Source organism: Dipodomys merriami, unplaced genomic scaffold (genome assembly GCF_024711535.1).
Source record: "Dipodomys merriami isolate MVZ:Mamm:240054 unplaced genomic scaffold, mDipMer1.0.p SCAF_2, whole genome shotgun sequence".
Lineage (NCBI taxonomy): Eukaryota > Metazoa > Chordata > Mammalia > Rodentia > Heteromyidae > Dipodomys > Dipodomys merriami.
Genome location: NW_027203381.1, coordinates 73,271,204 through 73,294,924, shown reverse-complemented (window position 1 = coordinate 73,294,924; position 23,721 = coordinate 73,271,204). Strand labels below are relative to the sequence as shown.

The window sequence follows — 23,721 nt, the reverse complement described above, 5'->3', positions numbered from 1 at the left end:
GATCGGGAGAGCCACAGGCCACCACTTTTTTTTTTTGGGGGGGGGGGAGTCCGGTCGTGGGCCTGAACTCTGGTCCTGGGCGCTGTCCCTCAGCTCTTCAGCTCAAGGCTAGTGCTCTACCACTTGAGCCACAGCACCACTTCCAGCTTTTTTCTTTTTGCTTATGTGGTGCTGAGGAATGGAACCCAGGGCCTCATGCATGCAAGGCAAGCATTCTACCACTGAGCCACCTTCCTAGCCCCAGGCCACCACTTTTAAGATAGCTCATGTCCATATTTTCCACTATGAAAATGCTAAACTATTAAACAAAGAGACATTAATTCTTTGTATCTATACACTTGCCTAACGAACTAAAACCTACAATTTCGTGATTAAAACTAACCACAACAAGGTCTTAAAAGCAAAAGCTGTTGATTTTTCTTTTCATTTTGTTTTCATTCTCAAGGTTGCACAAATAATATAGCCTAAATAACACACACACACACACACACACACACACACACACACACACACATACACACACACACGTGAGGACTTTTTGTTGGGAAAGAAAGTCATATCATATAATTATTCTATTTAAAACTACACCATTGGGAAATAATTTCTAAATGTTTTCTACAAAATATGCTATGATTGTATTATCTTCTGAAACTGAATTTTTTAAAATAGTCTAATCTGAGAACATTGTTGAATTGTAGTTAAGTGCAACTAGGATCAAGATGACCCACTCAAATCTGCAGCAGCCTATGTTATCTGAATAAATTCTCCATTTAAAAAATAGATCCATTGGAGAAGTTTAGATGAGTCATCCACTAATATTAACTCTCTCAACAAAAATAGCCACACTTCAAAAAAAGGGAGATATTTGACATGTCTCCTCAGTCGTCTATATATTTTAGCACAAATAAAACTAAGGACCTAACCCCCATGTCCATAACAGTCTGAAGGTGTTAAACTTTTAAATTCTTTTTTATCTATACACTTATCTACTGATGTATTTTTTCCTTTTGTTCTAAGACCAGAACTAGAACTCAGTACCTTATGTCTTCCCTCATTGGCTAGCACTCTACCAACTGAACTAACTATACCTCCCATTCCATACTGAAAGTATGTTCCAAAATATGTTGCTTCTTTTAGGGACCTGCTTTGGACTGTGAAAAGTAACTTTTTTTGTCCCTATTTTTTGCTGTCTACCAAAAGACAAGCTAATATCTGACCTCTTTGAGTAAAAATCTTGGCATGAGAGACAGTGAGAGAACAAAAGGATCCTATTAGTAGTGGAAAAGCAATCGGTGCTGGTGGCTCATATCTGTCATCCTAGTTACTCTAGAGGTTCTGGAGGATCACAATTTGAAACCAGCCTGGGCAGAAAAGTCCATGAGACTCAGTCTCCAAAACGATCAGCCCCCCAAATAATGATGAGAAAACATCAAAATATTTAAATGTTATCAATATAATATGCTAAGCAGGAAATTACTTGAAAAACAAAGACCTCAGAAGTTAGAAAAGAAAGGAGATGTCATCTGAGGGGATTTAAACCAAAATTAGCCTCATAATCCTAAAGAAAACAGAAACAGACTTTTTTTTGCCATCAATTACCTCTGGAAGAAGAAAAAAAAGTGATGAGTTACTTACCTGGAAATAGTGATCTTTAATTCCTCCATATGGATAGACATTTGTTTAAGTTGATCCTTTAAAGCAGTGCAGTTCTCCTCTTTGAGTCGAATTTCTTCTTCTTTGGTTTGAATGGCATCACCAAACTTTCTTTCCCACTCCTTGGCTTCATCTATCACCCTGTCACGATCATCCTGGAGGGAAGACATGCTCTTGGTGAAGGCTGCAAGCTTGGCCACAGTACTGTCCAAGTTTTCCTGCAGTTGCTTCATTTCCTTGTCTTTCTTGCTCAAAATGACTTGACTCTCTTCCATCATCTCTTCAAAGTGGCCCTTTTCTCTATGCAAAGCATCCAGTTTCTCTTGCATATTCTTCTTCTCTTTTAGGTGTTTCTCTTCAGCCTGTTCCAATCTTCGCTCAAGATCTTCATCCTTTTGTTTCATTTGGCTTTTTACTGATTCTTTATTTGACTGAAGTTCTTTTTTCAACTTGAGATTGTCTGCTAAGACTCTTGCTGCTTCGCTCTGAGTATCATCTAGCACTACTTTGAAACTAACTAATTCTGCTTGTGCCTTTTTGCGGTGTTCAACTGCTTGAGCCAAATTTTCTTTGGTTATCTCTAAATCCTTTTGGGATTCGGTCTGAACAAATTCTAGAGCCTTAACAGTTTTTTCCAGAGCACTAATCTTCTCTTGATATCTTATGCAGTCCTTCTGCAACTGCTTTACTTCTTGTTGTTTTTCTTTTAACAACTCCTGAAGTTCTTTTGCATGGCTCTTACTGCTAGGTTCTTTATGAGCACCCTGTATTTTCTCAAAATATTCCTTTCGTATTTCTGATTCTACCTGGGTTTTTTCCTTGACTAGTTGCTGTTTCTCTTCTTCCAACTCACTCACACACTTTTTAAGGTTCTGCATTTCAGATTCCAGTTGCTCATTTTTTATTTGGGCATCTGTAACATCCTGATAATAATTCCCAATGCTTCCATTAAGTTCTGCTAGTTGATTCATCAACCTCTCTTCTAAATCATCTTTTTCTTCTTCTGCTGTCTCTTTTAATTTGGTCACTCTGGCGAGTTCTTTTTGGATTTGCTGATTTAACAGGTTTATTTTGGTTACTTCTTCCTGAAGCATTATTAGTTCACTATCCTTTGTTGATATTTGACTCAGTAAAGCATTTTTCTCATTTTCTAAAGTCTGACTAAATTCCTTGTCTTTCTGCTTCTCTTCTTCTAAGTCAGCAATTCTTCCTTTAAGCTGATCAAGCTGCTGTAGGTAGTTATTAATTTCATCATGTGAGCTGAAATTCTCACTCATGTCAGGCTTGGCACTGTTCTCTGAGAAAACACCTTTGTCATCTTCAGGGCTCATGCTCACTCTCAGAGATTCTTGCTTTTGAGCTTCAACTGGTATAGCCTGTGTGCCTTCTTCAATGGCATCTTGATGATTATCAAGTTGCTCAGTGGCCTCTAGGATGACATGTTTAGATACATTACTTTCTATCTGATGCTTTAAATCTCGAACCTTTTCACTTAGGATGTCTTTCTCGGACACTAAAGCCTCAAATTCCTTTGAAAGGGTTTTATACTCTGTTGTGACCCTTTCCAGTTCTTCCTTCATGCTGGAGTTTGAAGAAAGAAGTGCTTCAATACGTTCCTGAGCTGTACCTCCCTCAGGGTGTGCTTCAGCTCTAAGGCGATCATTCTCTTCTTCTAGTTCTAAGATTTTCTGTTGCTTAGATTTAGCAAACTTTCTCATCTTTTCTTTCATTTCATCCATTTCTCGTTCAGCTTCCTGTAACTGTTGTTCTGTCTCTTTTTTGTTTGTTTCTGAGCTTCTTAGCTTTCCATACAGTTCCTGCTTCTCTTGTCTCACAGTTTCTACCACATGCTGAATCCTTTCGGCTTCATTACTAACATTCTCATAGGACTGCAGGAGAATTTCATACTCCTTTTGCAATTCCTTATGTTTCTCTTGCCATTCAGTACTTTCTGCAATCTTTGAACATCTCAAGGATTCAACTTCCTTTACCAAGTTTTCCTTGTCTTCAGTAATACCCTCTAGAGCTAGTTTCAGACTTTCACAAGAGCCACTGAGACTTTGATTTTCCAGTAAGGACCTGTCCACTTCTGCAATGAGTTTGTCTCTTTCTTCCTGAAGAAAAGCTAACCTTCCTAAGAATGCATCTTTTTCTTTATTTTGAGCAGAAACTTGGCTTTCCACATTGGCCAGAGACTTGGTAAGGTGTTCAATGGTATCTCTGGCTGAAGATAGCTCCTCTTGGAGACTCTTGTTTGCTTTGAGTGCTTCTTTTCGGGAAATAAGGGCAGCTTGCAGTTTCCTATGTATCTGTTGTTTTTCTTTACTTTCTTCTGTAATCTCTTTTGGTTTCTGCTTTAGTTCACAAAGTTCCACCTGTAACTGCTTCATTTTCTCATCATGCGCATTGGCTTGCATTTCTAGTTGTGTGTTCAGAGCTTTAATCAACTCCTCTTGTTCTTTTATTTCTGTCTGCACTTTACTAAGGATTTCTTCTTTCTCGTTAAGTTGCCCAGAAAGGTGGCAGGCTTCTTCCTCCTTTTGGCTCATGAGCTTTTGAAGTTTATCTAGCTCAGGCTGTAATGTTCTTAGATGTTCTAGGCTAGCAATTTCTAGTTGACAGCTTTCCAATTTTTGCTTCAGGCTTTCTACGTGGTCCTCAGCTTCACAAGATGATGCTTTCAGACTCTGGATTTCTAAATCCTGTTTATTTATCTGCTCTTGTAGCTGAAATACCTCTTCTGATTTTTTAGTAAGCTCACTTGTTGTGGAACTAACTTTAAATTCTAATTCTTCCTTCTCAGCCTGTACTTCTTTCAGCTGGGCCTTAATTTGGTCAACAGAAGTATCATCCTGGAGAACATTTTTATCTCCAGGATGAGATGGTAAGGCTGGGCACACATTTGACCCTAACATCAGTTGAGTAGGATGCTGTTCACTGCCTTTGAATAAAGGCTTCTCTGAAGGTTGAGTGGGATAGTCACGTTCCTGCTGGTCAGTGTTTGGGAGTTTTCTGTCTCTGGACTCCCTTAATTGAATCTGGACTTGCCTTAGCTGGGCTCCAATGTTTTCATTTTCCTTGCTTTGCTCATCAAACTGCTCTTGCAAGCAATTATAGTCATCTTTTTGTTGCTTTAGCTCCTCCTTAAGATGTCTTTCTCTCTCTTGTGCCTTTTTAAGAATCACCTTACGTGAAGTCAAGGCTTCCTGAAGTTTTTTATGAAGTTGCTCCTTTTCTTTTTCAAGATTCAGTATCTTTTCTTCCATTTCTTTTTTCCAGGGCTCTGTACTACCAGCAGTGTCTGGATCACTCCCTAATGTTTCTTTTACATATGCTGCTGAGTTTCCATTACTGGCATCCTTGTGACCTGTGGTTAACTTCTGAATAACTGCTTGGCTTTCAATGATTTCTGCTTGGAGCAAATCTATTTGGTTTGTCTTATCTTGCAGGTTCTGATTTATCTGTTTGACCAGAGCCTGTAACTGTTCTTCTGCTACCACCTTTTCTTCCAAATCCTTCCTTACATGCAATAGTTCTGCTTCTTTTTCGGATATCATTTGTTTTAAGGACATTTCTATTTCTTGCCACTTAGAAATTAGACATTTCTCTGAGTCTTCCTTGTTTCCTTTATCTTCCTCTGCTTTCTTCCTCTCACTCTCAATGAGTGCAATCTCTTTCCTGGATTCATCTCTAACTTTGGCTAGTTCCTCTTCTAATGTACTGACTCTATGAAGAAGCTCCTTTCTGTTAATAAGAGCTGCCTGAAGTTTTCTCTTTCTTTGTTCACTTTCTTTCTTTAGACGATCTAATTCATGTTGAAGTTCTTCTTTACTTATTAGGCCTTCTGGGCTTGACTCCTCATAATTATGTTTAAGGCCTGAAATAACTTCATTATCTTCTTCCACTTGTTCTTTTTTCACTTCTTCAGCTCTAGATAGTAAGTTCAGCTGTTCTTTAAGAGTCTTAATTTCAACCCCAAGAGAAAACTTCTCTTCATTAAGCTGAACCATTTTCTCAGTCATACTGAAACTGAGTTCTGTCACTTGTTGATCTTTCTCCTCAACAGTTTGTTGGAGCATCTCTACTTCACTCTTTTTCTCTAGTAAAAGTTGATCCATTTTTGCTATTTCAAATTCCTTCCGTGAAAGAACCTGTGAAAGCTCTTCCACCTTATTTGAGATGTCCCTCACACGCTTGGCCTCCTCACGCACTTCACTTTCCTTCGTCTGCAGCTGGCTTTGCAGGTTTTTCATCAGGGTGCCCTGCTCAGAAAATTGCAGCTGGACATCATCCAGTTCTTTCTGTAAGGCCTCAATTTTTACATCTTTAGATTTCACTTCTATGTGGAGACTGTGGATCTGCTCAGTGAGCAGGTTGTGCTGAGTTGTTTGGCTTTCATAGTCCAATCTTCTTTGCCTTTCTGTTTCTGAAAGGCTCGTTTCCAGTTCTTTTACCTGAGCCCTTAGTTCAGCTAGAACATTAAGTTCCTTTACCTGAGAAAGAAGCTGGTCTCTTTCTTCAGACAAAGCAGTGAATGCAATACTGCTATCTTCAGCATTCTTTTTAAATTCTTCAACTAGCTGAGTAAGGCTGCTAATTTCCTTAGCTTTCTCATCTAAAGTTTTCTCATAGATTTCTTCTGACTTATGAAAGCTTGTCTCGAGCTCTAAAATTTGACTTTTTAGCCTTTTCAATTCATCTTCATAATACTGACCAATATCTGACACAGAAGGAGATTTATCAACACTGTCCTGATCTGTTGATTTAAATTCCATTCTAGTGTCACCAAGAGGTATTTCCTCAGATGGTCTATGTTCGTGGTCTGTGCTTGCCTGTTTCTCTTTTTCAAATGCTGGAACATCGCTTCCTTCTTTGTGCATTAGGGGAAAATCCAGTGTTGTATCTTCAGGAGATACTTTCATTTGTATTGGAGGTATTCCTTCACTCTCCATCTCTTTCAATTCATTCTTGTTTAGGTTCTCATGGTCCTCCTCTTCAGCCCTTTTTCCCTGGAGCTGTGATTTAAGAAATGCAATTTCCTCTTGAGTTTCTTTCATTTCTACTAATAAGACTGATAATTCTTTATGTTTCTGAAAAGATGTGCTTTCTACAACATCATGTCCAATTTTATCGGTAGGAGAGCCGTTCTTGTTAAGCATGGTAGAGCCAACTGTGTTGATCTATTAAAAAAAATTAATAGGGAAGGAGAAATCCTTAGGTACATGTTTTATAATATTAAAAAACACCTAACTAAATATTGGTATTTTATGCATTTTTTAAAACCTGAAACTTTTTTTGATCCAACCTTCCTTTATACTAGAAATTAACTTTTTAAAATGAGTTTATATCTCCAAAATTGAACCTCTAGCAGAATTATGTTAATCCCATGCTGAGTTCAAGTTTGACACATAGAACCTAATAAACTTGGGATTTTCTAGATATTCCATACATGAAAACTGCTAACTTTTTCTCCTATAGCTCAGTAGTAGAGTACTTGTCTAACATGTGCAAGGGCCTGGTTTCATCTCCAGTGCAGCAAAGAACAAAAACAAAAACAAAAATCAAAGAAACAAAAAAAACCCAAAATATCCCAACCAAATAACCAACTAACCAACCAAAAAAGAACTGCCTAATACCAAAATAGCTGGTGGCTCACACCTGTAATCCTAACTACTCAGGAGGCTGAGATCGGAGAATTGCAGTTCAAAGCCAGCCTGGGCAAGAAAGTTCATGAGATTCCTATCTCCATTTAACTATCAGAAAACCAGAAGTGGCACCATGGCTCAAAGTGGTACAGCCTCAAGCAAAAAGCACTCAGGGACTAGCCTCAGGCAAAAAACACTCAGGGACAGCACCCAGAGCCCAAGTTTAAGCTCAATGGCTGACCAAAAAAAAATATAATAAAATAGTAAATAAATTAAATCTTCATTTTATTCTATACAAGAAGGAAGTTATGGGATTCTTTTTCTTAAACTAGTCACTGAAATAAGAAAGTTGCAAGTATTAGATGCAATAGCCAAAAGACAAGTAGATTATCAGATGAATGCATTCAAACTACCAGCAACAAATAAAAAATGAGCCCCACTGGTGTATATGCATGAAATTACAGACGTCTCTGGCAAATATAAACCAAATAATTATAAAACTATGGTGTGAAGCTCAAAACAAATTACCTCTGGGGTACTTTCTGAAAGTCGTGAAACTCAAAAATTCAATTAGCATTTTATTAAATGTATTAGGAAGCAGGAAACAGTGAAATTTCCAGCTTTCAATGACACCAGTGTTTTTCCTCCCAGAAAAAAATTCTAACTTGATGGGGAAGAAAAAAAAAAGCAAAAACAAGCATAGATAGGGCTGTCAAAAATGCATTGACTTGGTGATACAAGTTCTGTATGGTAGAATGGACTGTTTTATTTCTTGGTCCTACCATTTACTTGCAGAAGCTGCACATAGTAAGTATAGCTATCATCTTGGTATTCTACAACTACTGAGAAACAACAAAATCCCGTTTTAAAATTATTCATTATCATAAGAGGGGAAAGGAACATCAGGGACAAATGAGAGTGTGTATGAATGTGATCGAGGTATGTTGTATGCACATTAAGACATGTCAAAATGAAACCGTTTTATATAACTAATTGATGCTAATAAAAATCTCCTTTTTCATAAGTACTATTTTAATCATTTAAATTATTGCTCTAACTTGGCACTGGTAGCTCACTCCTATAAGGGAGATGACCTTTTTGAATGCTGCTGGGCATCGAGTAATCAGATCAAGTTCTTAACCGAAAAAAATAAGACTGAAAATGAGTGAATCCCTCTTGCAGACCCACACTTTAGACTCAAAACTTCAAATCTCCCTGTGTCAGACAGGCTACCTGGTCTACCTGGGTAGATTTTTGAACTGGTCAACATGAGTCACATGAGCCACAATTAATCTCTCTACATATACATCCTATCGTTTAAGGATACAGGTGGACCCGTTGCAACTATGAGAAGTACAAGTTGTCATGTTGAAAACGAACTTTACAACTTTGGTGTGGGGGGAGGGGGGAGAGGCTGGGAAGGGATGTGAAGGGTAAACAAAGGAGGAGGCTGCAATGCTTGGTAAGAAATGTACTCATTATCTTGCCCATGTAATTGTAACCCCCCTGTACAGTGTGTTCACAAAAAATAAAAATTAAAATTAAAAAATTAAAAAATAATTATAATACATGTAAGCAGATATTTCCTTTAGAAACTATATATACTAAAAGCCATTTATGTTTCTACTACTGAGTTACTGTCTTGAAGAACATAGCTAACTTAACACAATACAGCTACAATAAACTTAAATAAACAGAATATTAAGTGATCATATATTTCTTTCTCTTTTCTATTTTATTTTTTTTAGGAGAAGAGAACTTTATTGCACAACGAAAGAGGAAATTGCCCATGGATATGAACAGGGGGCCAGAGATGGTGATCTCCAAACATTTATTTCTACTAGTAAATTTCAGGTTATAAAATGGACCATTTTCTAAACAGATCTTTTTTATATAATCCTAAGTAAAGCTGTACTAAATAAGCTGTGAGAAACTCAAAAGGTTTTTTGTTTAGTTTTCCTTTCATAGAGGACAGTGGTAGGTAGCCCTGGCTGGCTTTGAAATTATGATCATTCTGCCTCATCTCCCTAGTGCTGAGATTATAGCCATATGCCATCAAGGTCCAGTACAGTGACTTAAAAAAATTTATTTGACCACTAGTGAGAAACTTTCCTGAAATAAACAAAGTAAAAGCTACTATACTTGTGATAATTTTTGGCCACCAGAATGCCAAATGAGAAATTCTAACCATTATCAATTTCTTAAATAGATCTCACTCCATGGATCATGCCAATACTAGAAAAGTGCATAGATGTTTAGATTTGAAACTGTCCATTCTAGTCATCCTAAGAATGTATCTCTTACCTCAGAGACACCACTGTCTGCTTCCCCAGTTCTATTTTGAGCCTCCAGGAGAGTAATCCGAGAAGAGAGTTTTTCTGAAATTCACAAAATAAAATCTTTAGAAAATATATGTGGAGGGTTTAAAACACCAGACATAATGGCATGTGAAGCTATTGAAATGCATGAAATAATCTAAAGGAAAGAAATAAACAGATAGTTTGGAGGACATAAAAAACTTGTTCTGTTAAAGTAAGAAATAGTTGATATGAAAAGATTTATAGATAAAATAGAAACAGGTGATGATAATGAGCCTGACAGTAGTACCCTGAACAGTGAAAGGCTTGAAAGGGACAGATGTCAAGGCAGCTGATTATGTCAGTTATTTTCTATGGCATAATCTGGATCTCCCAAGGAAAAAAAAATGTGTCTTAACTTATCCATGATTTTACTGTGCTCAGTTTGCATGAATACAATATTTAAAATTTTCATTTGATCTAATTAATCTAATCTATAATTTATATATTTTAAATGTCTTCAATATTCCTTCACATGTACTGATAAAGACACTAATGCTTCACACTAAAAGGATGAGCCAATCTTTTCAATGACTAAATGGAAAAAAAAATGAATGATGTGAGTAGATTATATAATAACTAGCATTAAGAAAGCTGTGATCACTTAACAATGTATGTATCTAAAAAGGATCTAAATAACTCAAAAAATAAATAAAAATACACATTAATAGTAAAATCCTCAAAATGCTTACTTACATTCTTTTCGATAAACTAAAACACTAAAAAAGTATGGTTTTTATATAATGTGTAAATATCTTACTCAACATGACCTACAAGGGGCCCCATGCTTTGACTCCACTTATTTTCCCAAGTTCTTCTCCTTTGTTTACTACAAAAACAATGACCTTTATTCTGTTCTGCAAACTAGTCAAGTTCATTCAGGACATTTGAACTTTTTTTTTCTTCAGCATTTGCCCTGTCTTTTCTTAGCCTATTTGTATGGATATCCCCCTTTCATTATTTAGGTATCAAATTTCTAAACAGGCCTACTGAAACCTGCTGTATGAATGGAGGAAAGTAAATTCAAATGAATTTAAGACAGTACTTAACATATGTTCAGATATTTCACGGATTATTAGAAGAAGGGGTATAGTGGTAAAAATAATGCAAAAAAGTGAGTCAAACAGAATAATGACACATAAAGCAAAAGTAAACTGTGAGATCAGACACACAAATTAATAAAAAAATTAATAAAAAGCCAATTATCACTTCATGAAAGAAAATAGAACTCATATAATACCTTTAAACCACATGAACAAAATAGGAACTCTTTGCTAAACTGCAAAATAAGCATCATAGATAAGCTCTTAAAGAAATGCTTTCTGTGGGTAAAATAGCAGAATCTGCAAGCTTATAAAAAAACCTTTTACTAAAAGTGCATAGTCCCTGGTTTAGAGTGAAATGGAAAACTGAGATAGTTAAGTTGGAAATATTAGCTCTCAAGTTTAATAAAAATTTATAAACTTCATCTGGTATTCTTTTTTACTCCTATTAGACAAAACCTATTAGAGTCCATAAATGCAGGATGAATTAAATTAGTAAAGCATTATCAATTATATGCTACTAAATCCATAAGGGCCTTGTGAAGCAAACGATAAAAGGAAAGAAATATTTCTTCATTCTTACAGCTTATATATAGTCCAATGGAATAAAATACTAGTAAGTTCAGTTCAACTCAATAAAACTTTAACTTAGTAGCCACTACTAGTCTAATTTTAGGTAAATCAAACATTTAAAAATAGCCTTTGCCCTTAAAGGACTTATACTTTACCACTGAAAAACTTACAATAAAAAAGGAACCCTACTGCATTGCTGGTGGGAATGTAAACTAGTACAACCACTCTGGATAGCAGAATAATGGTTCCTCACAAAACTGAAGATAGATCTTCCCCACAGCCCAAACATACCATTCCTGGGCATCTACCCAGAACATCACCATCCCGGATACCATTAAGACTGTTGCACACCCATATTTATTGCTGCACTATTTACAATAGTCAAGTTGTGGAAACAGCCAGCCCTGATGCCCCCTAAAATAGATGAGTGGATCAAAAAAATATGGTACCTACACCCAATGGAATTTTACACAGCTATTAGAAAGAACAATGTTGTATCATTTGCAGGGAAATGAATGGACCTAGAACAAATCATGTTAAGTGTAGTAAGCCTAGCTCAGACAGACAAACAGTGCATGTTTTCTCTCATATGCTAGAGAAGCTAGTATCTCACATACCAGGACATAATAAATGATACAGGTCTCTAGGCATTCACACAAAGTGAGACCAAAGGAGGATACTCTTAGGAGAGGAACAGAAAAGCACAATGCTTATGTTCATTTGATCATACAAAATATTATTTATCGAAATGAACTCCAGGAAATATAAGCAAGAATGTTTTTGCCTTTTTTTGCTTTTTGTTTTCTTTTCTTTTTGTTATATGCCTTTGGGAGTGTAAGAGAAGCATAGAAATGGAGGACAAAGGATGAACAACTATATTCAACAGCAACAGTATTCAACTGGATACTATGTTGAAAATGAACTGTATAACATGTGCGTAGTGATGGAAAGGAAAATCTAGGACAGAGTGAGGAAAGGGCTGACATTGTCCAAAAAGAAATGTACTCTTGGGGCTGGGAAGGTGGCTCAGTGGTGGAGCAGTTGCCTTACATGCTCGAGGCCCTGGGATTGATTCCTCAGCACCACATAAGAAAAATGCCGGAAGTGGCGCTGTGGCTCAAGTGGTAGAGTGCTAGCCTTGAGCTGAAGAGCTGAGGGACAGCGCCCAGGCCCAGAGTTCAGGCCCCACAACCGGACCTCCCTCACACCAAAAAAAAAAAAAAAAAAGAAATGTACTCTTTACCTGACTTATGTAAACGTAGCCCCTGTGTACATCACCTTTATAATAAAATTTCAAAAAATGAAATCTTAGAATAAAAAAGGCAAACATATAAACAAACCATTTTAATATGTAAGAATATTATGGAAGCACAAAAATGCTTTGAATCTACAATCAGAGTTAAAGTCCTGAGAAACCAGAACTGGAATTGAGGCCTCAAAGGAATAACTAGCTTGAAGGAAAGAGGTAGGATTCAAGTGAAGTATTAGCATGAGAAAAAACAAAAATGGATCGTACCTTTCAACTTTTATCTTGATTTGTTATTCATTTCATATTTTTTAACCAAGAAAGCTTTCTTTCCTTATTTTGCCTATTAAAAAATTCATCTTATTAAAGTCTCAGTCCAGTCATACTTCCAAAAAGACACCTCTGCCCATTCCCAAGTGCATGTAAATTACATAGAAATTCTGCAGTATTTGCAACTCACATTGAAAAATGTTACATTTCCATAAACACTAGTATTGTGCTATTATTTAATGTATGTTAATCTTATTTTGGTAACTATGAGCTCTGCTTTATTAAGATCTTTATTATCAGAGAACCAGAAAATCAGCATATTATATAGTGTTAAGAACAAAGGCACTTGAGGGGTAAGAGAATTGTGGTTTCCATTTATACATACCATTCTCAGCTCTCAGTTCCTCCAGCTCTATAGAACTAAGGAGCAAGGCTCCGTTTTCATTTTCTAGCTCTATCACTTTCTTCTGTAAAGAGGCAATATTCTCCTCGGTGACTGCCTAAATTGTAAAAAGACAACAAAAATTAATGATTCTTTAGTGAAAAATCTCTTATACTAATAATGCCCAGATGAACTCTAGCATTTTTGTCTTCTAAAAGTTCTTCAATTAGAATACATGAAAAATGCTGTCTATAATCTACCTAGATAATCTCTGAAGAATTTTTTAACCTGAAGCTAAAAGAAGAAATAAAATATTTCACATAAATTTCCAGTTCATTCGTTTCTGAATGTAAGACTGACGCCTGGATTACAAAGATAGAAATCCAAGATTTGTAGCAATTAAACATAAGATTAGTGATTCTAAGCATCAAGTTCTCTCTCTCTCTCAAAGAATGAACATGAAAGAAAGGCTCAAGGAAACTAGGAAGGAGAAAAAACTATTTTTTGTTTTTTTTCCATGTAAACTAGGTTTCCCAAAATGGGGAAAAATCTAGGTAGAACCTGCCCAACTTCCTGAATTGAGAAGCCATAGCTAAGATCAAGGGAGGAGTTCACAGAATACCGTCACACAGAACATCTATGAATGGTCTTCAACGAATATTTAGCTGTACAGTACAGTGTATAGAATATAAGACACTATCCAAACTACCCAAACTGTCTTAAGAACTTAGAAAATAGCACTGGGTGATAATTCAGGACTTGTTAAAGAGTATCAGTTTACACAGACATATGGGAAAAACTGATTTTTCACACGGCATTAAGTCAAATGCTTAGCAAGGTATCTTGCTTCAAGAGAATAGAATGAGCCTGGATTTGAAGCCTTTTTACAAATCAAAGCAACAAGATATGAAAAGGTCAAACTCTTTTCAAGTAACAACTGAATCCAATGTACATTCTACAAAATTAAGAAAAGTGAGGGAAGGGGTAGAAGAGGGATGGGTAAGAATGTTGAAAGGTGTGACACTGATCAAGATACACTGCATACATAAAATAAACTGCTTTGTTAAATGGCAGCTCCTTTGTATAAGTACTGAGAGGTAATAATTTTAAAAAATTAAAAAATAAAGAATTAAAAAAGTATATGACTGCAAAGATATCAAACATCCATATAGTCTGGCAAACAAAGATTATGAAGTCATACTAGGAAGCCAGAAAGTAATATAAGCCACGATGAATTCAGAGAAGTAATCAACTGAATCAGACCTAATATTGACAGATATTAGGACTGAAAAATAAGAGTAGGCCTGGAGGTGCATACAATTAATCTCAACACTTAGAAGCTAAGGCAGGAATAGTTAGAATCTGAGGTCAGTCTGGCCTATATAGAAAGACCATGTATGTAATATGTATGCAATAATGCATGCATGTATGTATATATGTATATGTATATATATGTAGTCAAAAATACAGAAAAACTAAAAATTTTAAAGCTCAAACAAGAGGAGAAAAGAAAATTATGCTTGAGACTAATAAAACTACACTAATTAGCAAGAGATTAGATATACTACAAGAAAAGATTTGAACTTAAAAATAGAGGAAAAAAAGAAGCTAACAAAATGAAACAAAAACACTAAGGCACTGTTGACTCATGCCTGCAATCCTAGCTACTCAGGAGGCTGAGATATGAGTATTGTGGTCAAAGTCAGCCTGAGAGGCAAGTCCGTGAAACTCTTATCTCCAATTAAACACCAAAAAAGCCAGAAGTAGAGCTGTGGCTCAGTGGTAAGAATGCTATTCTTGAGCAAAAAAGCTCAGGAACAGCATCAGGCTGTTCAAGCCTAGGGCAAGCACAAACAACAACAACAACAAAAATAAACAAAAAATAAATTTAAACCATCATCAGTGAGTTCTGGAACAACTATGAATAGCCTAATTTATTTGTAGCTAGAATTTCTAAAGAAGGGCAGAAACCAGAAAAAAACTGATTAATGACAAGATCTTCTAAAATTGATTAAAAGAATGACAGCAGAGTCCTTAATATAATGTGACAGAAGACAGCAAGGCAATATTCTTGAAGTACTGAATAGAAAAAAAACTATAAAGAAAAACTCTGTTGCAAGAGCTTGTCACCAGAAGACCTGCACAAATTCTTCCTTATGAAGAATGATACTAGATGAAAATACAAACCAGTGGTTCAGCAAATTTTGGTTGCTCTCCACTTGTTTTCCTAATAGTTTTATTTGAACACACCCATCATCATTTGTTTACTTTTATTCTGTCTTCTCTTGCTCTACAATAGCAGAGTTGTCTATTCTAGTTACAATAAAGAATGGTAGGTCCATGAAGCCTAAAAATTTATATGTGACCCTTTACCACTGAAAAAGTACTAAAATGGCAATTGCAATGGTGGTCAAAATCAAATGTCTTTTTTTTTTAATCACCTCAAAAAATAAAGTTTTATTTGCAATAGCAAAAGCTGGCAACAATTTAAATTGTTTATCGATAAGTAAATGAATAGACAATTTTTAAATGCACAATGTACTCAAATACAACAGAATGAATTATTGGTATATACAATGGAATGAATCTCCAAATAAGTATGCTGGGTGACACATATGCCAAAAAAAAGGATAAATAAATTCTAATTATAAAGGTTAGACTGAGGTTGGGAAGGTGGCTCAGTGGTAGAGCGCTTGCCTTGCATGCTTGAGGCCCTGGGTTCGATTCCTCAGCACCACGTAAGCAAAAAGAAAAAAAGCCAAAAGTGGCGCTGTGGCTCAAGTGGTAGAGCGCTAGCCTTGAGCTGAAGAGCTGAGGGACAGCACCCAGGCCCAGAGTTCAGGCCCCACGACCGGACCCCTCCCCCAAAAATAATAATAATAAAAATAAATAAAGGTTAGTCTGTAACAGCTATCAGATCAGTGGTCTTTCTGGGTTAGTGGAAATGTGTGAGAGAAACTAAAATGGACAGAAGAAAGCTTCTAAAAATGGTTTACAATGTTTACATCTTGATATTGGTGATAGTTTTGTGGATTATGCATGTCAAACATTGAAATATATACTTTATAGTATGTCAAGTACATCTTTATTAGAGTTGTTTATCAAACAGAAGACACAAAATAAGGATTTTTGTTGTTGCTTAGTTTTGCTTTTTTGGCAGTACAAAGGTTTGAACTCAGGGCCTAGAACTTGCCAGGCAAGCACTTTGTCCCTGAGCTGTGCCTCCAAAGTCCCACATGTGCTGGTGACTTTTGAGAGAAAGTCATCCTTCCTGTCTAGATACCTTGGGCCACAATCTACCTCTTTAAAGTTTCCTGTTGGAGATAACAGGAATGTGCCAGCGTAACCAGCTCTCACTTGAGACAAAATCTCATGAACTTTTTCTGCCCAAGTAGACCTCAAACCATGATCTTCCAAATCTCAGCCTTCTGTGTAGTTAGAATTATAGGTGTGAGCCACCAGAACCTGTCAAGTTTTGATAAATTTTAAAGTACCCGCTACTATTCTCTCATCACTATGAAATTAAATTAGAAAACAAAAGTAAGAGATTGGAAAGCTTGTAAAGTAGAACCAAGAAGTTTTTTTTTTCTTTCCAAATCAATACACAGCAAGGCCCAGGGATCATGACACTCTTGTCTAATAGGCTGTCATTCTGGGAAGGTATAATCTTGTAATGGAATTGGATACATCCACATATCCCAGCTGGCATTCATCAATTAGGATTGTCAAAATAATGCCCTTTGCTCTAATATTTATGCTGAACAGTAGCTTATTGTCTGTCTTTCCACAGAAGTATTTGTACAGGGAAGGCAGAATATATTGGCAGTCACTTGTCAATTAGACTTTTTCACTGTTTATATATTTAATGAAAGCAATATGACTTGTATAATAGGCTTTTGTTTAGACTGATTTGTGCATACAGAACCTGAGTAAATCTCAGTTTGCTAAAAAAACAAAGCTGACTTTTGAACAGGAAAAATGGATTATAAAGGCAAAAGTAATGGGGCTGGGAATGTGGCTTAGTGGTAGAGTGCTTGCCTAGCATGCATAATTCCCTGGGTTTGATTCCTCCATACCATATACACAGAAAATAACCAGAAGTGGCACTGTGGTAGAGCGCTAGCCTGGAATACAGAGACAATCAGGAACAGTGTCCAGGTCCTGAGGTCAAGCCCCAGGACTGGCAAAAAAAAAAAAAAAAAAAAAAAGCAAAAGTAATAATTGATAGGAAATGAATCAGACTTTAAAACTGAAAGGCTCCTAAGAGCATGGTACTTGATATCTATTATTTTCTCATTACTCTTTGTTGAGACACTGCACTAATGATTTTCATGATTTCTTTTCACACAGAATCATTCCCCTCACAAATCATATTATCAGGCTGAAAACATAGAAAATTTATACCACTCTTTGCAATAAGTTCTCCTTAGTCCCCAAGAAGAGATACAGCAAAGACAAACAGATCATAATAGCAAGAAATTCATATTTAATTACCTGTGTGCCCTCATTATAAACATCTGGGAAAGAAGTCTGAGATGCTGTTTCATATTTTTGCAAGGCTGTTTTATCAAGAAATTGGCTAATTTCTTTGGATTTTTGCTGGAGTTGGTCTAAGGAAAAGAAAAGAAAGTGTTATCTCTATCAAGTCTGAAACTTAGTGGGTTATTGTCCTCTAAGGATACATTGGTTCAGTTCTGTACTTAAAGTCATGATGTCAATGATAACTTAAAAACATGTTTAAATGCTCTCGAGGGCCAAAGGGCACTTCAGTAAACAACTGTCTTCAAAGGTAAAACAAACACACAGTATATCTTCAGCCATAAATAAAAATTTTCATTTGCAGTAAAATGGATTGAAGTTTGATGTTAAGTGAAATAAGCCACACACAGAAAGACAAGTACCATATGCTCTCATTCACAGATAGAAAAAGTCAACCTGAAAGTAGAATAATGACTAGTTGAGGACTCAGAGGGTGTGAGTGGTGGTGCATATGTAGGAGGGAAAAAGGGGGCTGGATATAGAATGCCAGGGAATAATCAATGCATGCTGTATTCAGGCATGGAAATACCATACTGAATCCCATTAATGTTAATTTACATGTATTAATAAAAAATAAGCCTAGGCATTTAAAGTTTCTTTTTCCTTTCCCTCATGAAAATAACTTGGGTGCATAGTATTTTTTTTTCACAGTGTCAAGATTCCATCAATATTCCATAGCAGGGCCAGGTATGGTGGCACTTACTTGTAACTTGCGTTTTATAACTACAATAGTTATAATATTAAGGAAATTATAACATTAATTATACTATATATTATATAATTTTATACTATATATTAAGACAGTATTATAATATATAGTTGTATATTAATACATATTAATTAAAATGTAATAAGGAACCAGAAAAGACACTTTTCTTATCTTTCTTATGGACTCAAATGGTTTGAGCAAAAGGCATCCTTAATAGATCCTTGAAAACAGGATAAAGAGACTGGGGGTACTCAATGCATATCCTATGAAATTAAAAAAATTGAAGGGAGGGTTGAGTAGGAATGGAGAGAAAAGGGGTGACATTGATCATGATGATCACGATGTATTATATTCAAAAGCTGATTTGCGGAATGGTAACTTCTTTGTTCAATTTCTTATAGACAATACAAATATAACTTTACATTTTTTATTATTATAAAGGTAATATACAGAGAGGTTACAATTACTAAGTCAGGTAGAGTATATTTCTTTTTGGACAATGTCACCCCTCCCCAGCTCTCTCCCAGTTTTCTTCTCCCATCCCCACCCACAAGTTATATAGTTCTTTTCAACATAATGTTAGGGAGTATAAAAATATAATTTTTAAAAAAGCAAACAGGAATATGAGCTACTCAGGTGTTAGAGACAGCCTTCAAAAGCTGATAATACTGACCTTCCAGTTGCTGAATGGACTGGGCTGAATGAACTGCCAGTTCATTTTTATCTTGGAGAAGTTTTGAATTTTCATTCCTTAGAGCATCACAGGCAGACAGTAGTTCTTTTTCAGTCTTTTGAAGACTCAAAATGTGAGAGGTCTTTTCTTCCATATCTGCTTTGTGCTTCTGTTCTAAAGACTGGCACTTAGCCTCCAATTCAGCCTGGGTTTGGCTTGCTTGGTCAACTTGTCGCAAAAGATGATGCATCTCTTCCTGTAGGCTATGTAAGGATAATTTTCTCTCTGCTACTTCAAGTTCCATCTTTTCCATAAGAATCTTGGTTTCCTTTCGTTCTGCTTCAATAGTGTTATTTAAAGTATTATGCTCAGCTTCCATCTGCTTTAACTGCTGAGAAAGTACCTAAGAAAAAAAGATTAAGCCTTCTAAGCCATAAATACACTATTTCACTTCAGTTAGCACAGGGAAATGCCTTTTCCAGGTAAAGTATGGAGCTAGGCACATAGGACCAAATCTACTATTACATAAGACACTCTATTTTTGCTTTAATCAGTTTGTACTCATACATATTTATTGTGTCATTATATTCAATTTTTGTCTCTCCAATTAGAAATAAATCCCTTAAGAAAACAGATTGTGTTTCTCCTATGGATCTTAAGTATATAGCACAGAAGGTACAGAGTGATACTTAATAAACACTGAATAAATGAATGAATCCAGTGACACAGATAAGTATAATACACAATGAAGGAAGATATGAGAGGTATACATGGAAGATATTCATACAGAGAAAAGGGAAAAGTTTGGATGGCCTTCCTAAAAGAGAGCTATCTAATTTGCAGTTTAAATAATGAGAATCAGCTGAGCAAATAAAGCACATTTTAATGCCTACTTTTACTTTAGGTGAAGAAAGCATAGAAGACAACATGGTTTCCTATGAAGTTTGGAACTGGCAGTGGGTAAAGCTTTAGAAGTGAAATAAGACAAGCTGGAAAAATAACCAAAGCCAAATCAAAGTAATTAGGAGCTTTCCGATACGATTTTTCAAAACATTACCTTTTATTGTCAAATACAGGATATACTGAGGAGTAAGAAAGAGGGAGACACAGGCAGATAAAGCCCATCAGGAAGTAGGCAATAATAGTCTGAGTCAGAACAAGGGTACCAATATTTCTAATAGAGAAAGGCAGATTCAAAATTATTTAAGTAAAAGCAGCAAACCATGATTTTAATGTGAATGATCTATCTTGGCCACTATGAAAGTGCTACAATAAACATGCTGCAGATGCTTATTTGGCATGAAAATTTCAATTCTTTTAGATACATACATAATAGTGGGATTGTGCAATCATTTTTGAGGTAAAAATAATGAGTTTAATTTAATAAGGAAGGTTGGGTTTTGTTTTAGGAAAGACAGGTTTTCTTACTTGCTGAATTCAAAAAAAGCTATAGATGAAGGAGGAGAATCAGGATAGTGCTGTGTTCTAGTAGTCAAGCCAATGGAAAGTTTCAGGAAATGAGTGATACAGATAGGTCCAGTAAAGTAAGATTAAGAAATGTCCTTGCATTTGACAATTCAGAAGTCTTCCATGAACATATCAGAATCATAGTATTTTAGCTGTCACACTGTGATGCATGTGCCAAACATGGTATAAGTGCTTTATATACTATTTTGTGTGATTTTAAGACATGATCATGATATAAATATACTTATACTCCTATTTTACTGATGAAAGTCTGAAGGTCATCAAATCAGCCTTTCTTATCCCTGAATTTCTTCATCTGTGTAATGGAAATGGTAACAGTATCTTTTACAGAGGGTTGTGAGAATTCATAGTCCTAGTAACCAGTAGGTAATTTTCCCAAGTCACATAGATGTAACTATGTGTAACTATGAGTAAGTGGCACAACAGGAATTTGAACTTACTATCCAATGATAGCAAGAACGGGGACTTGAGGTTAGGGCATGGGTTTTGTGAGAACGAAAGAAAGGGGAACTATGCTAAAGAGAGAGCCTACAGCAGGAAGAAGCGTTGAATTTGAGGATAGAGGATATAACTGGCATACTATAGCAGCTCCCAACATCCTGAGAATATGGACTAGAGCACGAAATGTGCATGAGGATTTAGCTACTTTGACACGATAGGACAGGTACACAGGAAATCCAAGGACTAGTAAGAAGAGTTCACATGGTCAAGCATATGTCCATGCAGAACAGAAGAGACCAAAGAAGAAGTACTGCACTAGAGAAACAGAGTGAAAAGATGAATAACAGAAAAGATTAAGAATAAAGATCACAAAAGTGGAGGTGTAGCTCAAGAAGTAGAGTAATGGTCTTAAATAAAAAATTCAAGCAAGTGCGCACAGCACCAAGTTCAAGTCCCAGTACCAGAATTTAAAACAACAACAACAACAAAAAGAATAACAATCAGGTCTGTATGAGAAATGGAATGAGAGGATGCAATCTCATTAGAAAACATTTTAAGATTTAGAACCTTAACATCCCTCTTCATATTTAGTTTCAAGGACATACTGCATAATGGATTCACTCCAATCCAACAAGAGTCAACTGAAAGAAAAAGGCAAAGCAGAAAACATATATAAAGCCCAAGAACTATTTCACGACAGAGAAGGGGAAAATGATGAAAAAGCAACTCCTTAGAAGAAAATAAGACATTTTAAATAAAATCAGACTCTAGACATAAAATGACAAAGGAAGACAGAAGCAATAAGATGTGGAAATGTAAGCTCCATGAGAGAAGCAACTACATTTGTTCTCCTCACTGTATTGCCATGTCGTAAGTACAGGATGTTTGTTTAAAGAATGAATACATGGCATCAGTCTCTAATGGCTTTTAAACCCAATTCCATGCAAACTGAAGTGGACATAAATGCCCCCTCAGCGAGCAGGAAGGATTACAGGCAGTACCTGGTTTTTCTGTTCAGCTACAGTCAGCTCCTGTTGTAGCAAGGCCACAACCTGAGCACGGCCCAACAAGGCTTCTTCATGCTCTTCAAGCTTCCTCTGTAGCACCTTCAATTTCTGCAAAGAAAATGTTTCAGGCATAATAAATTTTCACTAGTATTTGCTTACTTTACAAAATGTCATGTAGATTTCTGATGTTACGTTCTGGCATGTGGAAGACAAGAAATCAAAGATGGGGACACCAGCATGCTATGCTCACCATCCAGCAGCAACAAAGAATCTCTAAAATGCCCGACAACCACCAAACTTAGAGGCAAGTGAGTCCTGAATTAAAAAGCCTTCTAATAATTGAGAGAAAATCATATATAGCAAACTAGATAATTCATGTCTTATCTCTAAATAAAATAGGTACATGCTCACCCATGAAGAAGATCATTCTCCTCAGGCAAGAACCACTATTTTTCTACTTTCATGCAAGAGAAGGTACTTGAAAAACATTCACTGAATACATCTATCAACCATACCTATGTACAATTAATACCCTACTTAAAATGAAGTACTGTGTTCTGAAACTCCACTTCGTGGTACATTCTGAAGGACTGCTTAGAACTTGGAAGAAGTTTGTGCTCAAAAACAAAACATAAAGTGCCACTGAAATGACTTTCAATACCTCTGTTCACTACATACTAAGTGAAAACAAATGCTTATGTGTTAGTAGATGGTGAACTCAATGAAGTCAATTTTCAAAATCTACTTGATGAATTTTTTTAAAAACTTAATAAAATACCATAGATTCAAAATTACTTTTTCACCTCCAATTTTTGAAAGTTCAAAATTGACTTCATTGATATGGATGGGCTCTTAATGCATGAAGGTAGTTAACAACCAGCAAACTGAAGAGCACCCAATTTCTCACTACATTCCCAGTTAAACTCAGCTGTGGAGTTCCAATACCTGATTAGAATAAAAGGCAAGGTAAGGATGAGAAAAATGATATGCAACAGAAAACAAGGACACCAAAAAGAAGCCAATAAGGAGCATGGTAAGAATGGGTAGAGAACAGTGGAAAAGGATACTGGTTAAAAAATAGCTGTGATGTCTTGATTAAATGTTAACCAAAATGTCAACCATTCTACTGCGTTTGAGCAACACACCTGTTGCAACTCTGTTTCCACATCTGCCTGGGTTACTAACTGAAGAAGCTCATCTTCATGAAGACGAACTTGTGTTTCAAAGCGGGCATCTTTCTCTCGGACCACCTGCTGCATGGAACTCAACTGAAGACACATACCAGAGAAACTATACAAGTTACATTCCCCAAATATTTCACAAATAAATTCTACAGACTAGTCTCCAAAAGACAGATACTAAAAACAGACAGACATTCATTTTGTTAAGAATTCAATTTTAGGGCTGGGAAGGTGGATCAGTGGTAGAGTGCTTGCCTTGCATGCATGAGGCCCTGGGTTCGATTCCTCAGCACCACATAAGCAAAAAGAAAAAAGCTGGAAGTGGCACTAGGGCTCAAGTGGTAGAGCGCTAGCCTTGAGCTGAAGAGCTGAGGGACAGTGCCCAGGCCCAGAGTTCAGGCCCCACAACCGGACCCCCCCCAAAAAAAAAAAAAGAAAGAATTCAATTTTAAAAGTCAAGGATGAGAATTCCATGTTGAATGTCAAGGAAGAGAGACAGCCCTGACAATAGCTT

The 23,721-nt window shown here is 36.2% G+C and overlaps 1 protein-coding gene across 6 annotated transcripts in view; it reads right to left on the bottom strand.

The window, feature by feature from the left end:
* Window positions 1-23,721, bottom strand: part of Golgb1 (golgin B1) — a 58,958-nt gene that overhangs the window by 18,829 nt on the left and 16,408 nt on the right. For 4 of the 6 annotated variants that reach the window (XM_070030109.1, XM_070030113.1, XM_070030111.1 and 1 more), the window contains 7 exons: window positions 23,172-23,294; window positions 22,021-22,134; window positions 19,091-19,493; window positions 17,664-17,779; window positions 13,173-13,287; window positions 9,603-9,676; window positions 1,636-6,833 (listed from right to left, as the gene is read on the bottom strand). In XM_070030109.1, the coding sequence (XP_069886210.1) occupies window positions 1,636-6,833; window positions 9,603-9,676; window positions 13,173-13,287; window positions 17,664-17,779; window positions 19,091-19,493; window positions 22,021-22,134; window positions 23,172-23,294 (6,143 nt within the window). The remainder of the gene's footprint in view (window positions 1-1,635; window positions 6,834-9,602; window positions 9,677-13,172; window positions 13,288-17,663; window positions 17,780-19,090; window positions 19,494-22,020; window positions 22,135-23,171; window positions 23,295-23,721) is intronic. The other 2 variants (XM_070030110.1, XM_070030114.1) reach the window with 2 other exon arrangements.